Source organism: Anabrus simplex, chromosome 5, assembly GCF_040414725.1.
Source record: "Anabrus simplex isolate iqAnaSimp1 chromosome 5, ASM4041472v1, whole genome shotgun sequence".
Classification (NCBI taxonomy): Eukaryota; Metazoa; Arthropoda; class Insecta; order Orthoptera; family Tettigoniidae; genus Anabrus; species Anabrus simplex.
In genome coordinates, this window is record NC_090269.1 from 216,803,885 (window position 1) to 216,823,534 (window position 19,650).

Consider the following 19,650-nt stretch of genomic DNA (forward strand, 5'->3'; position numbering starts at 1 on the left):
ACGCATAATGTTTTATGATTTTTTTAATTATGGGCGCTTAAAATACTAAAAGATATAGAATCCGATAGAAAATGATTGAGTTATAACTTTTCTAAAGAAATATTTTTATCTGATAAAGTACATCACTTTTCAAGTAATGTTTTGTTGAATTCGCCCTAATGAAGTAATTTTAAAATAATTTTCCTAAAATATTAATTCCTTTAGTTCGTCCTTTATATTCGCAACACCTTATGCCTTGGTCTCGAAATATTCTCTCACGATTTGCTATAGTAAGGTCCTCTGTTCAGCCATGCATTTTATGACTTCGCTTGAACTCTCAGTTGAAAAATGCTTAATGTTTCGGAACGCTCTAAAAATTTGTAGGAAGATCCGAAACATAAACATTATTTTTGCTTAGTGACTGACATGTTCGATTTTCCCTGAAACCAAAGCCTTTCATGAAGCTGAATATCACAAAAATACATACATACATATATGTGTACAGTACGCCTACATATATCTTCATTTTGGACTGTTATGTCTTTCGTCGCTTGAGTAGCTCAGACAGTTAAGGCGCTGGCCTTCTGATCCCAACTTGACAGGTTTGATCGTGGCTCAGTCCGGTGGTATTTGAAGGTGCTCAGCCTCGTGTCGGTAGATTAACTGGCAAGTAAAAGAACTCTTGCGGGACTGCATTCCGGCAACTCCGAAAACCGTAAAAGTAGTTAGTGAGACGTAAAAACCAATAACATTATTATTAGTTGTAGTTATGTCTTCCGGTATTCAGTTTGCAAGTCTCTGTAAATGAACTCACTCAGCTTTCATTCCCGTACAGCAAAATAGGTCTGAAATCAAGTGTAGTTTCGTCTACAACCTCCCTTTCTTCTTACATAATGCCGCTGATTTGTACTGCATCCTTTGTACTTCTTCCTCTGCGGTGATTTCTTCTTTCTGGATCCGCCACGACTGCCCTGTAATATAATATAACAGACGTCTCTTATATCCAGGGTGTTGTAGCGTACTCTAGACTGTCTTGAGAGGTGCGATTGGAGGATACAAGGCTACTAGGCTATAGGCCAATCTATCCTACGGAAACAAATTAAATACTGGCACAGACTGAGATTTAAATGTGTTTTATTTTTAAATGATTAAAAAATTAATAAAAAGGGAGGAATTCAAATAATACCTTTAAATCTGATTCAAGCACGTGTGTAACAACTGTGACCGTCATCAACTTATTGTGATCATACAAAAAAAAAGTGTCTTTGTCCTCCAAATCAACCACTCTGATCTACAGTGGTGTGCCTAATTATTATACTCAGATTGAAAATACATGGATTTGCTAATATTTTGGTAAAATAAATATATTTCTGGTAATATTTCATGCATTTTCTTTATTTCATTTGTATTTCACATATTCTATTTATCATTTTCCACAGAAAAAAACAGTTACTTAACTACAATTGTCTTTGTAATGATCAAACATTTAGTATTTTGTGAAACCACCCTTAGCTGCAATCAGCGCAGAGACCCTTCTTGGCATACTTGTAATGCATTTTCTTGCCTGTTCCTCCATATATGGGCTGTTCCAAACCTCATTAAATCTTTCTAGCAGCATATTCTTGCTTGTAATGACACCTTGTTTAGTAATTTACTTCTTCAGTGCATTCCAAATATTTTATATTGGATTCATGTCAGGCGAGTTGACTGGCCAGTCCAAACTGACCTCTGCGGTATGAGTCAAGAGGTGTGCTTGTTTTCATAATTTTGGCGATATCTCTCACCGATGAATGTGACACCCCCACGATTGATGCAATCTGCCGTTTGTTATAATTACAGGGGGTAATACTGTAGAAATGCGGCTTTCTTACGAGGGCTTAAGTTACAATGCTTCCCCATCTCAATTTGTAGGTTAGAATCCCTAAACGGAGAATAACAATGGATTTAATGCATTGTTCCACACGGCTTCTTATTACTAAGTACTCCGCATTCCTTACTGTAAAAGTAACTTGTAAATACAAACCTTAAAAGAGAACAGATAGACCACAATAACCATAGGACATCTACAAATAATAGTTAAACACAACTTGCCCGCCAATGGTGCTGAAATTCCAGGCTGACCAACAATGACATGACACTATTTCAGGACTTGCCAACAGCTTCTTGATATATGTAGCGGCCTCCAAAAAATAAATAACCCATGAATGGACAAGCAGTAGAACTAACAATGGAAAATATAACAGCTTTGCTCTTCAAAAAGGCAAATACTTGTTTTGAGTATAATAATTTGGCAAACCACTGTAATTATGGAGGGTCTAAATTAAGTGTCATCATTAATGAATTAAACAAATTATAATCATGTTAACTACATTGGTTCTAGACACTCATGACACTCTACCATGTTCTCCGACTGTGTAAATGAATAAACATTCAGTAACATGAATCTTGAATATAAATTAATTACTGAAACTGGATAATTAATAGATTGCAATTACTAATTGCCAATTATCAGATAGTGGTGTTCAAATGTGGATTGTTATAACTCAGAACATTCAATAGTCTTTGGGATTTCAATCAGCTCAATGGGCTACGTCCGCTGCCTGAACCTGTTGTTAGCTCCCACAATAACAATAACTTAAAGTAAAAAATCAGGTACAATAGAGAAAATTATTGACACAATAACTTACAAGTGTTGAGCAATCTAGCTCAAAAGAGTACACTTTTACAAAAGCATGTTTTCTCCTCTTATTTGCATTCTAGGAGACTGCGCTTCAAGAGTTACTACAGTCCAGCCTCTCAGAAGCACAAGCTTCTAACACTTCAAAACCTGTATTTACTGTCATGCAATGATTCATCCGTGTACATACACCACACAAACTCAATTGTGTAAGAATTACTTAATGTGATAGACTAGTGAAAATAAATTGATACAGTACATTTTACAAATCGTGTCTTACATTTCGATTGTCTGCGTTGAACCTTGTCAGTTAACTACACAGGCCTTGGAGCATAATATTCTAACATACATACATACATACATACATACATACATACATACATACATACATACATACATACATACATACATACATACATACATACATTATCATTATAGACTGATATGCCTTTCAGCGTTCAGTCTGCAAGCCTCTGAGAATTTACTAAACGTCGCCACAATCCTCGATTTGCAACTAGTGTTGTGGCCTCATTTAGTTCTATATCGCTTATCTTTAAATCGTTAGAAACCGAGTCTAACCATCGTCGTCTTGGTCTCCCTCTACTTCTCTTACCCTCCATAACAGAGTCCATTATTCTCCTAGGTAACCTATCCTTCTCCATTCGCCTCACATGACCCCACCACCGAAGCCGGTTTATGCGTACAGCTTCATCCATCGAGTGCATTCCTAAATTAGCCTTTATCTCCTCATTCCGAGTACCCTCCTGCCATTGTTCCCACCTGTTTGTACCAGCAATCATTCTCGCTACTTTCATGTCTGTAACTTCTAACTCATGAATAAGATATCCTGAGTCCACCCAGCTTTCGCTCCCGTAAAGCAAAGTTGGTATGAAAACAGACCGGTGTAAAGATAGTTTCGTCTGGGAGCTGACTTCCTTTTTACAGAATACTGCTGATCGCAACTGCGAGCTCACTGCATTAGCTTTACTACACCTTGATTCAATCTCACTTACTATATTACCATCCTGGGAGAACACACAACCTAAATACTTGAAATTATCGACCTGTTCTAGCTTTGTATCACCAATCTGACATTCAATTCTGTTGAATTTCTTACCTACCGACATCAATTTAGTCATACCATACTCATTGCACCTATTTTCAAGTTCCAAGATATTAGACTGCAGGCTTTCGGCACAATCTGCCATTAAGACAAAGTCGTCAGCATAGGCCAAACTGCTTACTACATTTCCACCTACCTAAATCCCTCCCTGCCATTTTATACCTTTCAGCAGATGATCCATGTAAACTACGAACAGCAAAGGTGAAAGATTACAGCCTTGTCTAACTCCTGTAAGTACCCTGAACCAAGAACTCATTCTACCGTTAATTCTCACTGAAGTCCAATTGTCAACATAAATGCCTTTGACTTGATTTTAATGATCTGCCTTTAATGGCAAACACCTTTTCCCTCAGTACCCTGTCATATGCTTTCTCTAGATCTACGAAACATAAACACAACTGCCTATTCCTCTCGTAGCATTTTTCAATTACCTGGCGCATACTGAAAATCTGATCCTGACAGCCTCTCTGTGGTCTGAAACCACACTGGTTTTCATCCAACTTCCTCTCAACGACTGATCGCACCCTCCCTTCCAAGATGCCAGTGAATACTTTGCCTGGTATACTAATCAATGAGATACCTCGATAGTTGTTGCAATCCTTCCTGTTCCCTTGCTTATAGATAGGTGCAATTACTGCCTTTGTCCAATCTGAAGGTACCTTACCAACACTCCACGCTAATTTTACTACTCTATGAAGCCATTTCATCCCTGCCTTACCACTGTACTTCACCATTTCAGGTCTAATTTCATCTATTCCTGCTGCCTTATGACAATGGAGTTTTCTTACCATCTTTTCCACTTCCTCAAGCATAATTTCACCAACATCCTTTTCCTCCTCCCCATGAGCTTGGCTGTTTGCCACACCACCATGATGATTTCCTTTTACATTGAGAAGATGTTCAAAATATTCCCTCCACCTCTCCAGTGATTCCCTGGGATCTATTATGAGTTCACCTGAATTACTCAAAACACTGTTCATTTCCTTTTTCCCTCCCTTCCTAAGATTCTTTATTACTGTCCAGAAAGGTTTCCCTGCTGCTTGACCTAGCCTTTCCAGGTTATTACCAAAATCTTCCCATGAATTCTTATTGGATTCAACAACTATTTGTTTCGCTCTGTTTCTTTCATCTACGTACCAATCCCTGTCTGCCTTGGCCCTTGTTTGGAGCCATTTCTGATAAGCCTTCTTTTTACCTTTACAGGCTGCTCTCACTTCATCATTCCACCAAGATGTTCGCCTTTTCCCATCTTTACACACAGTTGTTCCTAGGCATTCCCTTGCTGTTTCTACTACAGCATCCCTGTATGCCACCCATTCACTTTCTATATCCTGAACCTGCTTACTGTCTACTGTTCGAAACTTCTCGCTAATCATATCCATGTACTTCTGTCTAATTTCCTCATCCTGGAGACTTTCTACCCTTATTCGTTTGCAGACAGATTTCACTTTCTCTACCCTAGGCCTAGAGATACGTAGTTCACTACAGATCAGATAGTGGTCTGTATCATCGAAAAATCCACGAAAAACGCGTACATTCCTAACAGATTGCCTGAATTCAAAGTCTGTTAAGATATAGTCTATTATGGATCTGGTACCCCTAGCCTCCCATGTGTAGCGGTGAATAGCCTTATGCTTGAAGAATGTATTCGTAACAGCTAAACCCATACTAGCACAGAAGTCCAGCAAACGCTTCCCATTCCCATTGGCTTCCATATCGTCCCCACATTTACCAATCACCCTTTCGTATCCTTCAGTTCTATTCCCAACTCTCGCATTGAAATCGCCCATTAGCACTATTCTATCTTTGCTGTTGACCCTGACCACAATGTCACTCAATGCTTCATAAAACTTGTCAACTTCATCCTCATCTGCACCCTCACATGGTGAATACACGGACACAATTCTTGTCCTAATTCCTCCCACTGACAAATCTACCCACATCATTCGCTCATTTACGTGCCTAACAGAAACTATGTTGCGTGCAATGGTATTGCTGATAAAGAGCCCTACCCCAGACTCTGCCCTTCCCTTTCTAACACCCGTCAAGTACACTTTATAATCTCCTATCTCTTCCTCATTATCTCAGTTTTATCTCATTTCAGTTTTAATCCAGTACGGAAATACTTCGTATCTTTCGTAGTAAATGTTGGTGACATCAAGAAATCAAAGGGTAATACCTAAAAGAATTCATATCGGATGATGCTTTCGATACAATGTCAAATATATTTCAGTGTATAGCAAAAGAGGAGGTCAATCTTTTGACACTCTGTAGCTTGTAATTTATTCTTGTACCATTTATTATTTATTACACATGGTTACAAATAATATTGCTTGGTGTGAAAATGGGAAACCACGGAAAACCATCTTCAGGGCTGCCGACAGTGGGGTCAGATATTATATCATCTGTTATATAAAAATGAAAGTTTTGAACCATTTAGTAGAAAATCAATTGAACATAAGACAGTAGCTTGCAACTGGTAATACTGCGAATAAAGGAAGTTCGTTTGAAACTGTACTGTACGCCAAGGAAAGGCGTATCGGTACGCGCTATCAGCTCATCAATCGCCTAAGGAGCAGGAGGAAGTTGTTTCTACTGACAGCCCAAAGATATACTCTACTTAACCTGATTTCCAGTGAAGTACGTATAAAAGAGATTAATTACCGAATTTGTCAGGAAAATGCAGAAAAAAATGCCTTAGGGTACGAACATACCGAAGATGCATCGCAGCTCGCGGTCGATGGAGGGTGAACATACCGGGGAGGTTTACCTTTCAGTGTTCTGAGATGTGTTTAACGTGAGTGGACGTTATCTCCGCGTTGCTGAGCTTTTACAAGTATAGAGTATATATTCAAGTGACAGTGGAGATAGTGATTCATTGTGCATAAGCACACGATGGTGGCTACTTTCAAATCAGTCAGCCCGCCAGTGGAATGCTCATCCTATAAATCAAAGAAGGCAGGCGCTGGGGGAATATCACAACTTATTTGAAGAACTGAAACACCACCCGGACAGATTCCATTCATACATGAGAAGGTCCCTTGAGACGTTCCAATACATATACAACAATGTGGAATCAAAAATTGATACTGTGAAGTACAGTAACTACCGTACCACATGAATACACACGCTGGCTCTGAACACCTAGATCAAGGGCACAGTAGAACGGGGGGATATATCACGTGATCTCAATCCGGACAAGCCAATCAGGAGCAAGCTACATCGATGCCTCCCGTTCTACAGCGATGAGAACACAAACTTTCTTGTCATCGCGCTAGACCTCCTGGTAAATCGCGATGGTGAATGGAAGCGAGCATCTTTGACATGAACTGTTCCATTTAAAACTGTGTGTTTGTGTTACCAGGAGGTGACATAGAGGCATCGACCGCGAACTGCGATGCATCTTCGGTATGTTCGTACCCTTAGTAGAAAAACTTCAGCTACTTTCATTAATAACAACATTAACAATGTCTACCTTTCTTGTCCACCAGTAGAAATATAATAATGCGTAATACTCTCGAATAAGCTGCTATTGTTATGATTGAGAGAGACACGTTTCCTACAACAACAACAACAACAACAACAAGGAAAACAGAAAGAAAAGTCTCCGGAACAACAGACAATATAAATCTGTCGCATAAAATCAAAGCAAAAATATTAATCTGACTACTTACGTGTTCTGTGATCACGTTTGTTTAATATTCGGAGTTCATGGATCTTACTTACAAATTACTCAAAATAATCTTCGCTCTCGTCTGAATCAGTACCATCTGAACTTTCACCAAAGTTGATAATGAACTGGTATAAATCTAATTCCTCATACATGATGCGGTCACGCTTCCAATATTGCGGCTCAGTGCCTTTTAAGTGGTCACAGTATTTTGCCCATTTGTCTTGTGAATACTGTGCAAACAACATCCGCCGAGCTGAGTGGCTCAGACGGTTGAGGCGCTGGGCTTCTGACCCCAACGTGGCAGGTTCGATCCTGGCTCAGTCCGGTGGTATTTGAAGGTGCTCAAATACGTCAGCCTCGTGTCGGATGATTTACTGGCACGTGAAAGATTTCCTGCGGGACTAAATTCCGGCACCTCGAAGTCTACGAAAACCACAAAAGTAGTTAGTTAGTGGGACGTAAAGTAAGTAACATTAACATTAAACAATATCCGGCAAAGAGCTTCCTTTTTGTTGAGCGTGTCTGCTGTCAAGTCACGAGCGATCTATAAGACAGAGAAACATTTTTCGTACAGAATAATCTTTTTTATTTATATTGGGGAAAGGAGTGCCTCATTTATGAACAGTGAAGGCATTAGAGATGCTACAAAACGCTTTTTTGAGCCAAAAGTGAATAATGCATTATTACTATCAGTTGAAATATACTCTTATTACGTACCGTCAACTGGGGTTACTTTGCTCCTTGGGGGTTAACTTTGCACCATTTAGGGAAAAAATTCCAATGCCATCTGTTGGAATGGAATGAATCACAGCATGATAGTTCCACTCTCAGTCAATAGAGTACATACACAGCGTTCACAGGACAGTAAATTATCATCATATTTTAAGGTTGGCTAACCTGTGTGTTGTCGTTTCTGTGGGAGTTCGGTTGTGAACGAAATATCCGTGTGAAAAATCTGTTTATAGGGACATTCCCAGTAGGAATATTGTGGTAAGTACTATCATTCATAACACAGAAAGCTTTTCTAATGCCGTAAATGTTTTTATAATTATATTTACGAACATACGATCCATCATAACCTAATTTTTATCACGACATGTATATTTGGCCGCCATGAGGGTTTACTTTGCACCACAACAAAAGTGGAGCGAAGTATCCCCAGCGGTACTTCAAGACCTTCAATGAATGTAACAACTTTTTTTTTTTCTTTTTTTTAAAGATGCCTCGTGTGTACCGAAGGAAGTTTGGGGCAAGAAGATATGCTGACTATTCGCCTGAAACACTACAAGAATGTCTGACAGCAATAAGAAATGAAACCATGTCACAAAGAAAGGCTTCATTACATTACGGAATCCCACGCAGGACTATAATAAATAAACTTAAAAATGTTCACTCTCAGTCACCTGGGCCTCCACCGATATTTACAAAAGCAGAAGAAGACTCATTTGCAGCCTATGTGGAGTCTATGAGTGCTTTCGGTTTCCCGTTGACTGTAACTGATTTGAGATTTATTATCCAGACCTACCTTGAGCGTACTGGAAGGAAGGTGAAAAAGTTCAAAGGGAACATGCCAGGGAACGACTGGATAAAAGGTTTTTTGAAGAGAAACCCGCAGTTAAATCTTAGATTTGCAGCTAATATTAAAAGAAAAAGAGCAGCATTGGACAGAGATACAATTGTTAAATATTTTGAGAATTTGAAACCAGTTTTAGATGATGTTCCACCGGGAAATGTGTACAATTATGATGAAACAAACTTAACGGATGATCCGGGTAAGAAGAAAGTCATTGTGCATCGTGGGGCAAAGTATCCTGAGAATATTTGTAACTCTTCAAAGAGTTCTACTTCCATCATGATGTACGGTAATGTCGCTGGAGAACTCATTCCGCCGTATGTGGTCTATAGGTCTCAACATATGTGGTCAACATGGACAGAAAATGGTCCGAAAGACTGTCGTTACAATGATACCACCTCAGGATGGTTTGATTCAGCTACATTTGAGGATTAGTTCTTTTCTTTGGTGCTACCTAAACTAAAGAAACAGAGTGGCAAAAAAGTGCTAATCGGAGACAACTTAAACTGTCATATTTCTCTCACAGTTTTGCAACGATGCCGTGAAGAGAATATTTATTTTGTGTGCCTACCTCCCAACAGCACGCATATGACACAACCTCTTGATGTGGCCTTCTTCCATCCTCTGAAGGTAGCAGGGAGGAGACAATTAACAAATTGGAAAGATACATCAGAAGGTTTACGACAATCAGTCCTTCCAAAGGATACTTTCCCAAGACTTTTGAAAGAATTGATGGAAGCCATTTCCAGCAAGGCAACTGAAACTTTGAAGTCTGGATTTCGTAAGTGTGGGATATATCCTTTTAATGCATCTGAGGTGTTGGAAAGAATCCCTTCTTCTGGAGATTTTCGGGAGGCTGTGGATGCATCATTTCTTGAACACCTTCAGGTAAGAAGGGGAGAGTCTACTGATGGAAAGGTTGCTAAGAAACAGAGAAAGCGACTTGATGTTCCAGCCGGAAAGAGCATTGCTCATGAAGATATCATTGATAAGGTTACGGCTGTAAATGGTCACACCCAGGAAAGTGCAGCTTCTTCTTTAAGACCACTGTCTAAAAAGAAGACAAAAACTGTCGTTACAAGTAGTGATGAGTCAACTGATAAAATGTCATTGCACTCCAGCTCCTCAGACTTAGGCATGGCTGAGTTTCAGGCACAAGTTCTGCGCGAAGCTGAAGAGGAACTCGAAGAAGGAGAAGCAGAACATCCGAATTTCAGGGAATTTGAACGAGCTGTTGGTGTCCACGTGGTCTTTTCTTATGATAATGAGTTATATCCAGGAATTATAATTGACTGCAATGATAAGGGAGCAACAAGTAGTGCAATGTCTCGTTCTTGCAAATCTTGGAAATGGCCATCCTGAGAAGACGAGATGTTCTATGAATGGGATGATATTATTGGTGGAATAAACCCACCAAAAATGGTTTCAAAGAGGGGATTCTTTTCTGTTCCAGAACTTGACTGTCTTTGGTGAATAATGGTCTGTAAAGTGGTAATACAATGTTAGGTTTCACTGACTCTTATTGTGATAAATTTAAGCTCTTTAATTATTATTTTCTATATAAAGTATCATTATCAAGGATCATTCTTACATTATACTTTTTAATTGGGTACATGCTGTTTCTTATTTTCCATACCCTGATTGAAATACTTTGGTGCAATGTGATACGCTGTGGTGGGTAACTTGACACCACTCGCTGAAAGCCGTGGAAACAACATTAGTTTTTAAAGTATCCCATACCCCACAAAAAGAGTACTTCCGCTCTATGTATGAAGTTTAATCAGCCACACATTCATCACTATAACTTATATTGCCTACCTAAATATCCCAACTTAAAGAAAAATAACTCCTTCGAATGTTTCATAAAGAAATGCTGAGGTGATGCACTAAAGTGGTGCAAAGTAACCCCAGTTGACGGTACGGTACCTCTTCTTTGATGTCTCCCCAAACCAACCCAATGGGATTGAGATCTGGATGATACGGAGGAAGATGGAGAACTTCATGTTCATAGCACTTTCAAAAGATTATCTATTTTGTACATCTTCTCCACGCTAGCTCTTCTCACGAGTCCCAACAATTCAGTCTTTGTCATCCCAGGATCAAACTCGCAGTGGTCTCCTGGATTTAGAAAAGGTCCTAGAAGCCATGCTCGTCACTTTAGTAATTTCAACTTAGCCCGCACGTAACAACATGCACCGCTGGAGAGACATTTTCACTTCAGCGCTAGCCCGGTGACTGGACCTGCTGCAGGAGTGTGGGGGACGATAGCTACTACCCCTGCTTGCGCAACCATTTCTCGGCCAGGACGCTTTCAACTGAAATGTTTTATAAGTGTGCGCGTGGCGTAAGAAAAACAGATCAGTAACAGGTATTATACAGGCCGAAAGCCTTGCAATAGCTCACTTGACAGGGATGCGGAGGAAGCTGTGTTAGTGGATGGTGCTTGAGGGTTCGAATCCCATGCAAGTATTTTTTATGCCATAACACCACCTTACCAAAACTAACCTTGCCTGGTAACGTGTCTAACATGCAAACAGGCAGGTACCGGTACTCCTGTTGTACCTTCCCTCCTATCTCTTTTCTTCTTAGAAATTAATAGCATATCGGAGGCATTGTAGATTGTGTCAATTGCCACCCGCAGGGAGTGGGCTTCGGGGGTGCCCCCGAAGTAAAAAAAAAAATAAGACCGCCTTGAGAGCATCCACCGAAGAAAACTCTTTCGCCAAGGGGAGGGATTTGAACAGGAACCTCCGAGCTGACAGTATCGTGCAATAGCAAGTACACTACGGTGGCATCAGCTGAAACACACGGTGTGTTGGTGTTTGATGTTGATTTCTCGGCATGGCTCTCAACCCGGTGCAACACCACCTCGCAAAGCCCATTTGAATTCGCCCGCGAAGCGATGTGATTGACTAACTTCAGCAGCTGATAAAATGACAACGGTGCCAGATATTGAATTATATTTCCCAAATTATGTATCAGTATGATCAACCCTGTAACGCTCATATACCATATCCTGTTCACGTTGTTTCCAACCACCTTGTATAAGACAGCAGTGTATGAAAATGTGAACATTGTCCATGCGATTCCGTGTTTCTATGTTTGTCCTTGTCTCCTTCTCTGTTGCTCCCTCTTCCGATGCTGACTTGTCATTGAGTTACTATTCATGTTCTTATCTTTCTATATAGAAATATCTAATTTTGCCCACTTCATTGTAAACCTCTTCTCCATTGTATTATTTTGTGCTTCTTTGTTAGATTCGTGCTCAGGACAATGGTATACCTCAGAGGAGTCACACAACCAGAGTGTCGGTGCAGGTGATAAAGACACCCAAGGATTCACCTCATCCTCCTCAGATCAGGAACCCCAACCAGAGGATAGAGGTCACAGAGAGTGATGAAGTGAACTATCTAGTGACCTTGATCCAGGCCACTGACGAGGACGGGGACATGTTATGGTACAACATTGTTGGTAAGTGCCCTTAACACCCGAAATTCAGTGTTAAGTTGAATATTTAGCTATTCTTAACACTATGTAGCTATGTTTCTGATTACTGTTTGAAACACTGGAAGGCACGGATGGATGAAACTGGCAATGATTCTGTGCCACAGTACTGCACTCTAAATCAAGGGAAATCATTTTCAATGTTTAAATAATAATGGTGACGTGACCACAATTTCTTCCTTAGGTAATCATGATGATGATGATTGAGGATAATGATGATGGTTCCATTAGGGGGCATGGTACCTATAGGTTATTGGTCCATCTCTTGAGAAATCTCAAAATAGAAACGAATTGGCATTTTTATCTTAAGGGGACACGGAACGAAAAATGAAAAATCACTTTTTTTATTATTCTGAATTTTGTATCTGTGACCATATCCCTTTCCAATGGTGTATAAATTATGACAATCCTTCTGTTCAAAGTATTTTTTTAATAAGATACATAGGCTCCATGATCCCGTAAGACAGGTAATTTGATGTTTAGACTGATGGAAGCAGTATTTTTTATATATATGCCAAAAGAGTGGTAAACTTAAGTAGATGAGGGAAATATATTGTTGTGGAATTTCTGTGTTGGAAGCATTGTTATGAAATTGGTTGTTGACTGTCATTTGTTTGCTTTGTTTATGCACATACTCCATGCGCGAGTACAGGTCGCTCTGGCGTGAAGCTTTGTACCTTGTGTCCTTGTGTTACTCCTGTGTGTTGTAGATTAGTAGGTGATTTCTTACCCTTCCTTTACTTTTATCTCTTGTGTTTTCACCTTCTCCATACTTTGAGTGTTATTATAGGATCTGTGACTGGGTACACCGCTATCATGCGAAGCCCATCAAATTATAAAGACAAGACAAGACTCCATGCTCGAAGTTGTTTATGGTTGATGCATGTGTTTCTGTTTACTTCCATGTTCTTGCTGTATTCAGATGATCCAATTTGCCCTGTGTTAATACTAGAGTGTTCAAATGTGACATGTAGTGTGGTGTGATGAACCTACCAAATCCTCCTTCAAAATTTTACAAACATAATATTATGATAGGGTGTGTTGTTGAGGATGTGGCTCTGAAGTGCATGAAGGAGGCTGTAGAGGAAGCTGTTGTAGAGAACAACTGTGCGTGATTTGACAGTTGCCTTTGACGTTTTATGGCAAAAAAAGGTCAGACCTCATTGAATGGTGTTGTTTCAGCCACAAATATATACACAGGGAAGGTTATTGATGTGGCTGTAATGCCCTAACATTGTAGTCGTACTGGTGTCAACAATGAGCATCCAGAAACCTGCATGACTAATTATAGTGGATCTAGTGGAGGAACGGAGGTGGCTGGAGTGAAAACTATTTTTGACTGTTCTATGCCATGGTACAATATTAAATATGTAAATTATTTGGGAGATGGAGACTCAAAAGCTTTCATAGCTGTTGAGGAACTAAAACCTTACGGGGATTCTGTCAATATTAGTAAATTGGAGTGTGTGGGCTATGATAACAATGACATTTACAATAAGATACAAAAGTTGAAAACTAGAAAAGCAGCTGGAATTGATCAGATTTCTGGGGATATACTAAAGACAATGGGTTGGGATATAGTACCATATCTGAAGTACTTATTTGATTATTGTTTGGTCGGAGGAGCTATACCAGATGAATGGAGAGTTGCTATAGTAGCCCCTGTGTATAAAGGAAAGGGTGATAGACATAAAGCTGAAAATTACAGGCCATTAAGTTTGACATGCATTGTATGTAAGCTTTGGGAAGGCATTCTTTCTGATTATATTAGACATGTTTGTGAAATTAATAACTGGATCGATAGAAGGCAATTCGGTTTTAGGAAAGGTTATTCCACTGAAGCTCAACTTGTAGGATTCCAGCAAGATATAGCAGATATCTTGGATTCTGGAGGTCAAATGGACTGTATCGCGATTGACATGTCTAAAGCATTTGATAGGGTGGATCATGGGAGACTACTGGCAAAAATGAGTGCAATTGGACTAGACAAAAGAGTGACTGAATGGGTTGCTATATTTCTAGAAAATAGATCTCAGAGAGTTAGAGTAGGTGAAGCTTTGTCTGACCCTGTAATAGTTGAGAGGGAAGTTCCTCAGGGCAGTGTTATTGGACCTTTATGTTTTCTTATATATATAAATGATATGAGTAAAGGAGTGGAATCGGAGGTAAGGCTTTTTGCGGATGATGTTATTCTCTATAGAGTGATAAATAAGTTACAAGATTGTGAGCAACTGCAATGTGACCTCAAAAATATTGTGAGATGGACAGCAGGCAATGGTATGTTGATATACGGGGCTAAAAGTCAGGTTGTGAGTTTCACAAATAGGAAAAGTCCTCTCAGTTTTAACTACTGCGTTGATGGGGTGAAAGTTCCTTTTGGGGATCATTGTAAGTATCTAGGTGTTAATATAAGGAAAGATCTTCACTGGGGTAATCACATAAATGGGATTGTAAATAAAGGGTACTGATCTCTGCACATGGTTATGAGGGTGTTTAGGGGTTGTAGTAAGGATGTAAAGGAGAGTGCATATAAGTCTCTGGTAAGACCCCAACTAGAGTATGGTTCCAGTGTATGGGACCCTCACCAGGATTACCTGATTCAAGAACTGGAAAAAATCCAAAGAAAAGCAGCTCGATTTGTTCTGGGTGATTTCCGACAAAAGAGTAGCGTTACAAAAATGTTGCAATGTTTGGGTTGGGAAGAATTGAGAGAAAGAAGAGGAGCTGCTCGACTAAGTGGTATGTTCCGAGCTGTCAGCGGAGAGATGGCGTGGAATGACATTAGTAGACGAATAGGTTTGAATGGCGTCTATAAAAGTAAGAAAGATCACAATATGAAGATAAAGTTGGAATTCAAGAGGACAAACTGGGGCAAATATTCATTTATAGGAAGGGGAGTTAGGGATTGGAATAACTTACCAAGGGAGATGTTCAATAAATTTCCAATTTCTTTGAAATCATTTAGGAAAAGGCTAGGAAAACAACAGATAGGGAATCTGCCACCTGGGCGACTGCCCTAAATGCAGATCAGGATTGATTGATTGATTGATTGATTGATTGATTGATTGATTGATTGATTGATTGATTTCCAGAAGCGAATGGGGTCCAGACTGAGGTAGCTGAAGATCAACATGAATGGGAAGAAGTTGAGAGGTGGCAAAACATTGGATGGTAAGGACAGACTGACAGATTCCGCTGTTGACATTATACAAAATTATTATGGACTGGCCATTAGGCAGAACACTGACAGTGTTGGGAAAATGAGAAGGGTTGTCTGGGCACTAACCTGTCATATGTCATCAACTGATGACATGGACTGTGTCTGCAGGGAGTTGACAGCTGGTGTAAGTTCAACAGAGGAATAGAGACATGAAAAACTTAGAGTCATCCTCACAGCCTGCCATATGCTATTATGGAGGAAATAAAAGCTATTTTCAGGGATCTGTAAGATATTAACCTTTTGAAAAAGTGTCTCCATGGCCGCACACAAAATCCTAATGAATGTGTAAATAACATTATATGGAGCCAGTTTTCAAAAACTGTATTTGTGTCAATAAGGACACTTCATTTTGGTGCATATGATGGTGTGGCATCATTTAACCAGAGAAATATCACAAAGTGTGAAGTGCTGCAAAGACTGGGGCTGAGCATTGGCTCTCATAGTCGTGACGCCATGCTGCGACTCAACTTGGAAAGACTGACATATGCTGAAATAGCTGTTAAAAACTTGCATCAGAGACCAGGCAAGTCAGGAGAACCAGTAAGAGAAGGATAGAAGGTGAAAAGGAAGAGGATACAGATAATCCAAGCTATGGAGCAGGCATGCACTAAAGCTGTGGCTTTAAAGGCTATTTCTTGAAAGTAGTTGATTTTATTACATAAGGAACATTTTCTCAGGTTGTGTGAGATACAGAGGATTCAAACTTTCAGGGTTCCTTTTTAATATTGTTGTGCACATGCCGAAAGAATTATTATTGTTATTATTACATATTTTATTAGAGTAAAAAGTGGCAAAATATTGCTAAACTTTGTAACTTCCAAATAATTATTCAAAAATCAGAAAGTACCGTAAACTGGGGTGAATAGAGACAACAGTTCCAGGAAAAGTATTTATTTGATACTAACACGGAAGTAATTGAGCTATACTAGCAACATTTGCTGTTTTAGAATCCTGGTGAGTTGCTTTTTACAACCTAGTTTCTTAACAGGCCTATACATGGGCAAGTCAATAAGTATCTGCAATCAATTTTTATAACTTATTACAAAAAGAGTACCTACACTTTTTATTGATAACATTTTTCAATATAGTCACCCTACTTTTCAATGCACATGGTCCACCATTTCACAAGCTTTCTGATACCCCCTGGTAAAAGGTTTTTGGTTGTGCAGCAAGCCACATATGCACAGCTTCCTTCACTTGTTGATCGGAGCTAATGTGCATATAGTTTGCCACGTCATCAACAGTCACTCTTCTGTTATTCAGCATCATATCACGCACTTGTCCAATATTGGCATCTGTTACGGCTGCAGATGGACACCTGGATCTTTCCTCATCCTTCACGCCCGTGCTACCACTTTTGAACTGTTCATTCCACTAGTAAAAACTTCACCGTGTCAAAACATTGTCTTCATATTGCGCTGAAAGTCCTGTATGAATTTCTATTCCTGGTGTTACGGGGTTACCCATGTAGCAGAAAGAGGTTAAAGAAGGTGCCGGGGTGAATGGGTCTATCTACAGTATCAAAGTTGAGTTAAAACTTTAAAAGGTTATATTTCTTTTCCAAAAACAAACTTAACAATATTTTTCACTGAATGAATATAACAATATATCAGGTACAAAAGCAATCTTGAAACAAGACTAGGAAAATCCAAGATTCAGAACTTTAACAATTTTGGGCTTCAAGCCTCTATTTTACAATATCAGAGATACCTGGATTCAGTTTACCAAAACTTTATTTCAAACTAAGGAATCATTTATCCAAGGGCATAAATCCCCTTAATTGAAGAGCACTTGCTCCCTCAGTCACAATGTCAAGCCTTCCAGAGGCACCCTTCACAATTACAAAACTTTGAAAAAGAGCCAATAGGCTCTCAGTTTCTTACGGCCCACTCAAGGCAATCATCAAAATTTTACACTCTCTGGCCTTCCATGGCCCAACTATAATTTGAAACAGGGGTATCTAGTACCCAACCTATAGGGCCTTTGTGGAAAAGAACAGGTTAAGTAAACGGCCCGAAACACAAACTGAATGGAGGCGTACACTTGCACTCCTAGATGATAAAGCATAAAATCCTAAGGGGCTCTTGGCCCTGAGATACAGGGGCTAATCCCAAGCTACTGAGGTGACACGAATAAAGGTTCAATTAATGCATTACAGAAAGGAAGAAAAACAGTTACAAAACGTAGTCAACTCAAACCAAGATGAAGGGGAGCTGGAGAGGGTACTTCACTCTCTATCCCTGGTTTACAGTTAAAGCTTTATGAAGTTTTACATTAGCCAGAAGAAAATTTACTTTTTAGAAAAGTCGGTTACATCGTTAAAGATTCGGACCTTTCCCCTCGGGCTAAGCAGCGGAGGTAGCTACAACAAGAAAGATGTAATTTATGTGGCTGTTACCTTATAGATGTTCTGCTGCCGACGAAGAGGCCTCCTGCTTAAGCACACACACTCAGATATACGATGATCAATTGGCCAAGAAACGTGAAAAGCCGCAGTTTATAAACCGTCAGGGAAGGTTCGAGATCATTCAAGACTAAACCAGCCACACCCTCTCAATTTAATTGGTTAATCTCAAGGTTACACTCAGAATCAAACAACAAGCGTATGATAGGTTGAAAATTAATTAGAGAAATTTTTCATTGGCCAGATTCAAAACTGGCAGAAGGAAAAAGGAAGTATTGCCAACCCAAAAATAAATGAACATAGATCAGTTATGGAAAACCTAGAAATATGAAACCTTTAAATTATAAGTTCTTTCAGCTTGCACCAGGGTGCATGATCATAGTTTTTAGTAGTGTCATCTGTAGAAGAATGTCCAAACTTCTTGATGAATGGCAAATAAAACAAGGAGAAATCCACTCAGTTTAGGAAACTGCACAATAACAAAATTACATAATATTTCGGTGGTGACATCTTCATTAAAGTTCTAAGTTCTTGTTGTAGTAGTTTCCTCTTTAGTTCGATAGAGGAGTTCATTTAGGTGCTAATTTTGAATGCGCGGTGTTGAGGTGTACCTCCCGGTACACCTGGTACACCCTCAGACCACAAAGAATGGATTACAGAACACTGTTCTTCCTTGTGCAAACAGACAGTGGCATGGCCATCTTTACGTCCAACAGCGCAAGGTGTACTGATCTGATAATGCTGAAATCTACCACAGACATAGACAATGGTGCCAAGGGTGGCTGGTGAGCACACAACACCGTAGAGCCAACCTAAAGACAATTAGAGCAAAATTGCAGATAGTTACTGACTTGCCTATGTAGATACTCTTTGGAATTTGTTTGAAGTTGGCACACCTGCGATGTTGATCAGCTGGTTACAAGATCATGTTGGCATCAAAACTTCTTTCGTGCATCTGTAACTCGTAAACATGCACATTTTTAAAGCTGACAGGTAATTACTGTTACTGTTTCTAAGATGTATGGGCATATATCCATAGCAAAATTGTGGGGTTAATATAAGGTATCAAACATTCTATCTTATGATGTCATTTTCTTTAACTTTAAGGGGTGAAAAGGGACAACATGGTTCAGAACTCTAAAAGTGACTCTAGAGGATGTCGCCATAAACCTATTGTGCAGGAAGACCTGCAAAATGCTCTACAGGCTATGAGAAGAGGGATGTCACTCCTTACTGCTGCACAAAAGTTTAAAGGTACAGTACAATGTCTCCTGTGCAATTTCAAAACTAGAAGAAACAAAGGTGGCCAACCAGTTCTTGACAAACAATGTGAAATGAAGATTGTGCAAAGTATTGTTGCATGTTCAAAATAGGGTTATCCATTAAGTACCTTTGATCTGCAGTGTTTTGTGAAGTACCATTTGGACAGAGAAGGGAAAGTAATGAAACGATTCAAGAATAATCTTCCAGGCCCAGATTGGGTTCAGACATTCATAA

At 39.5% G+C, this 19,650-nt stretch overlaps 1 protein-coding gene across 1 annotated transcript in view; it reads left to right on the forward strand.

Annotated features, from left to right (window-relative positions):
* LOC136874446 (fat-like cadherin-related tumor suppressor homolog) overlaps positions 1-19,650 on the forward strand; it is a 671,031-nt gene that overhangs the window by 330,376 nt on the left and 321,005 nt on the right. Inside the window, exon 8 of the mRNA XM_068227805.1 lies at positions 12,283-12,496. Coding sequence (XP_068083906.1) covers positions 12,283-12,496 — 214 coding nt within the window. The remainder of the gene's footprint in view (positions 1-12,282; positions 12,497-19,650) is intronic.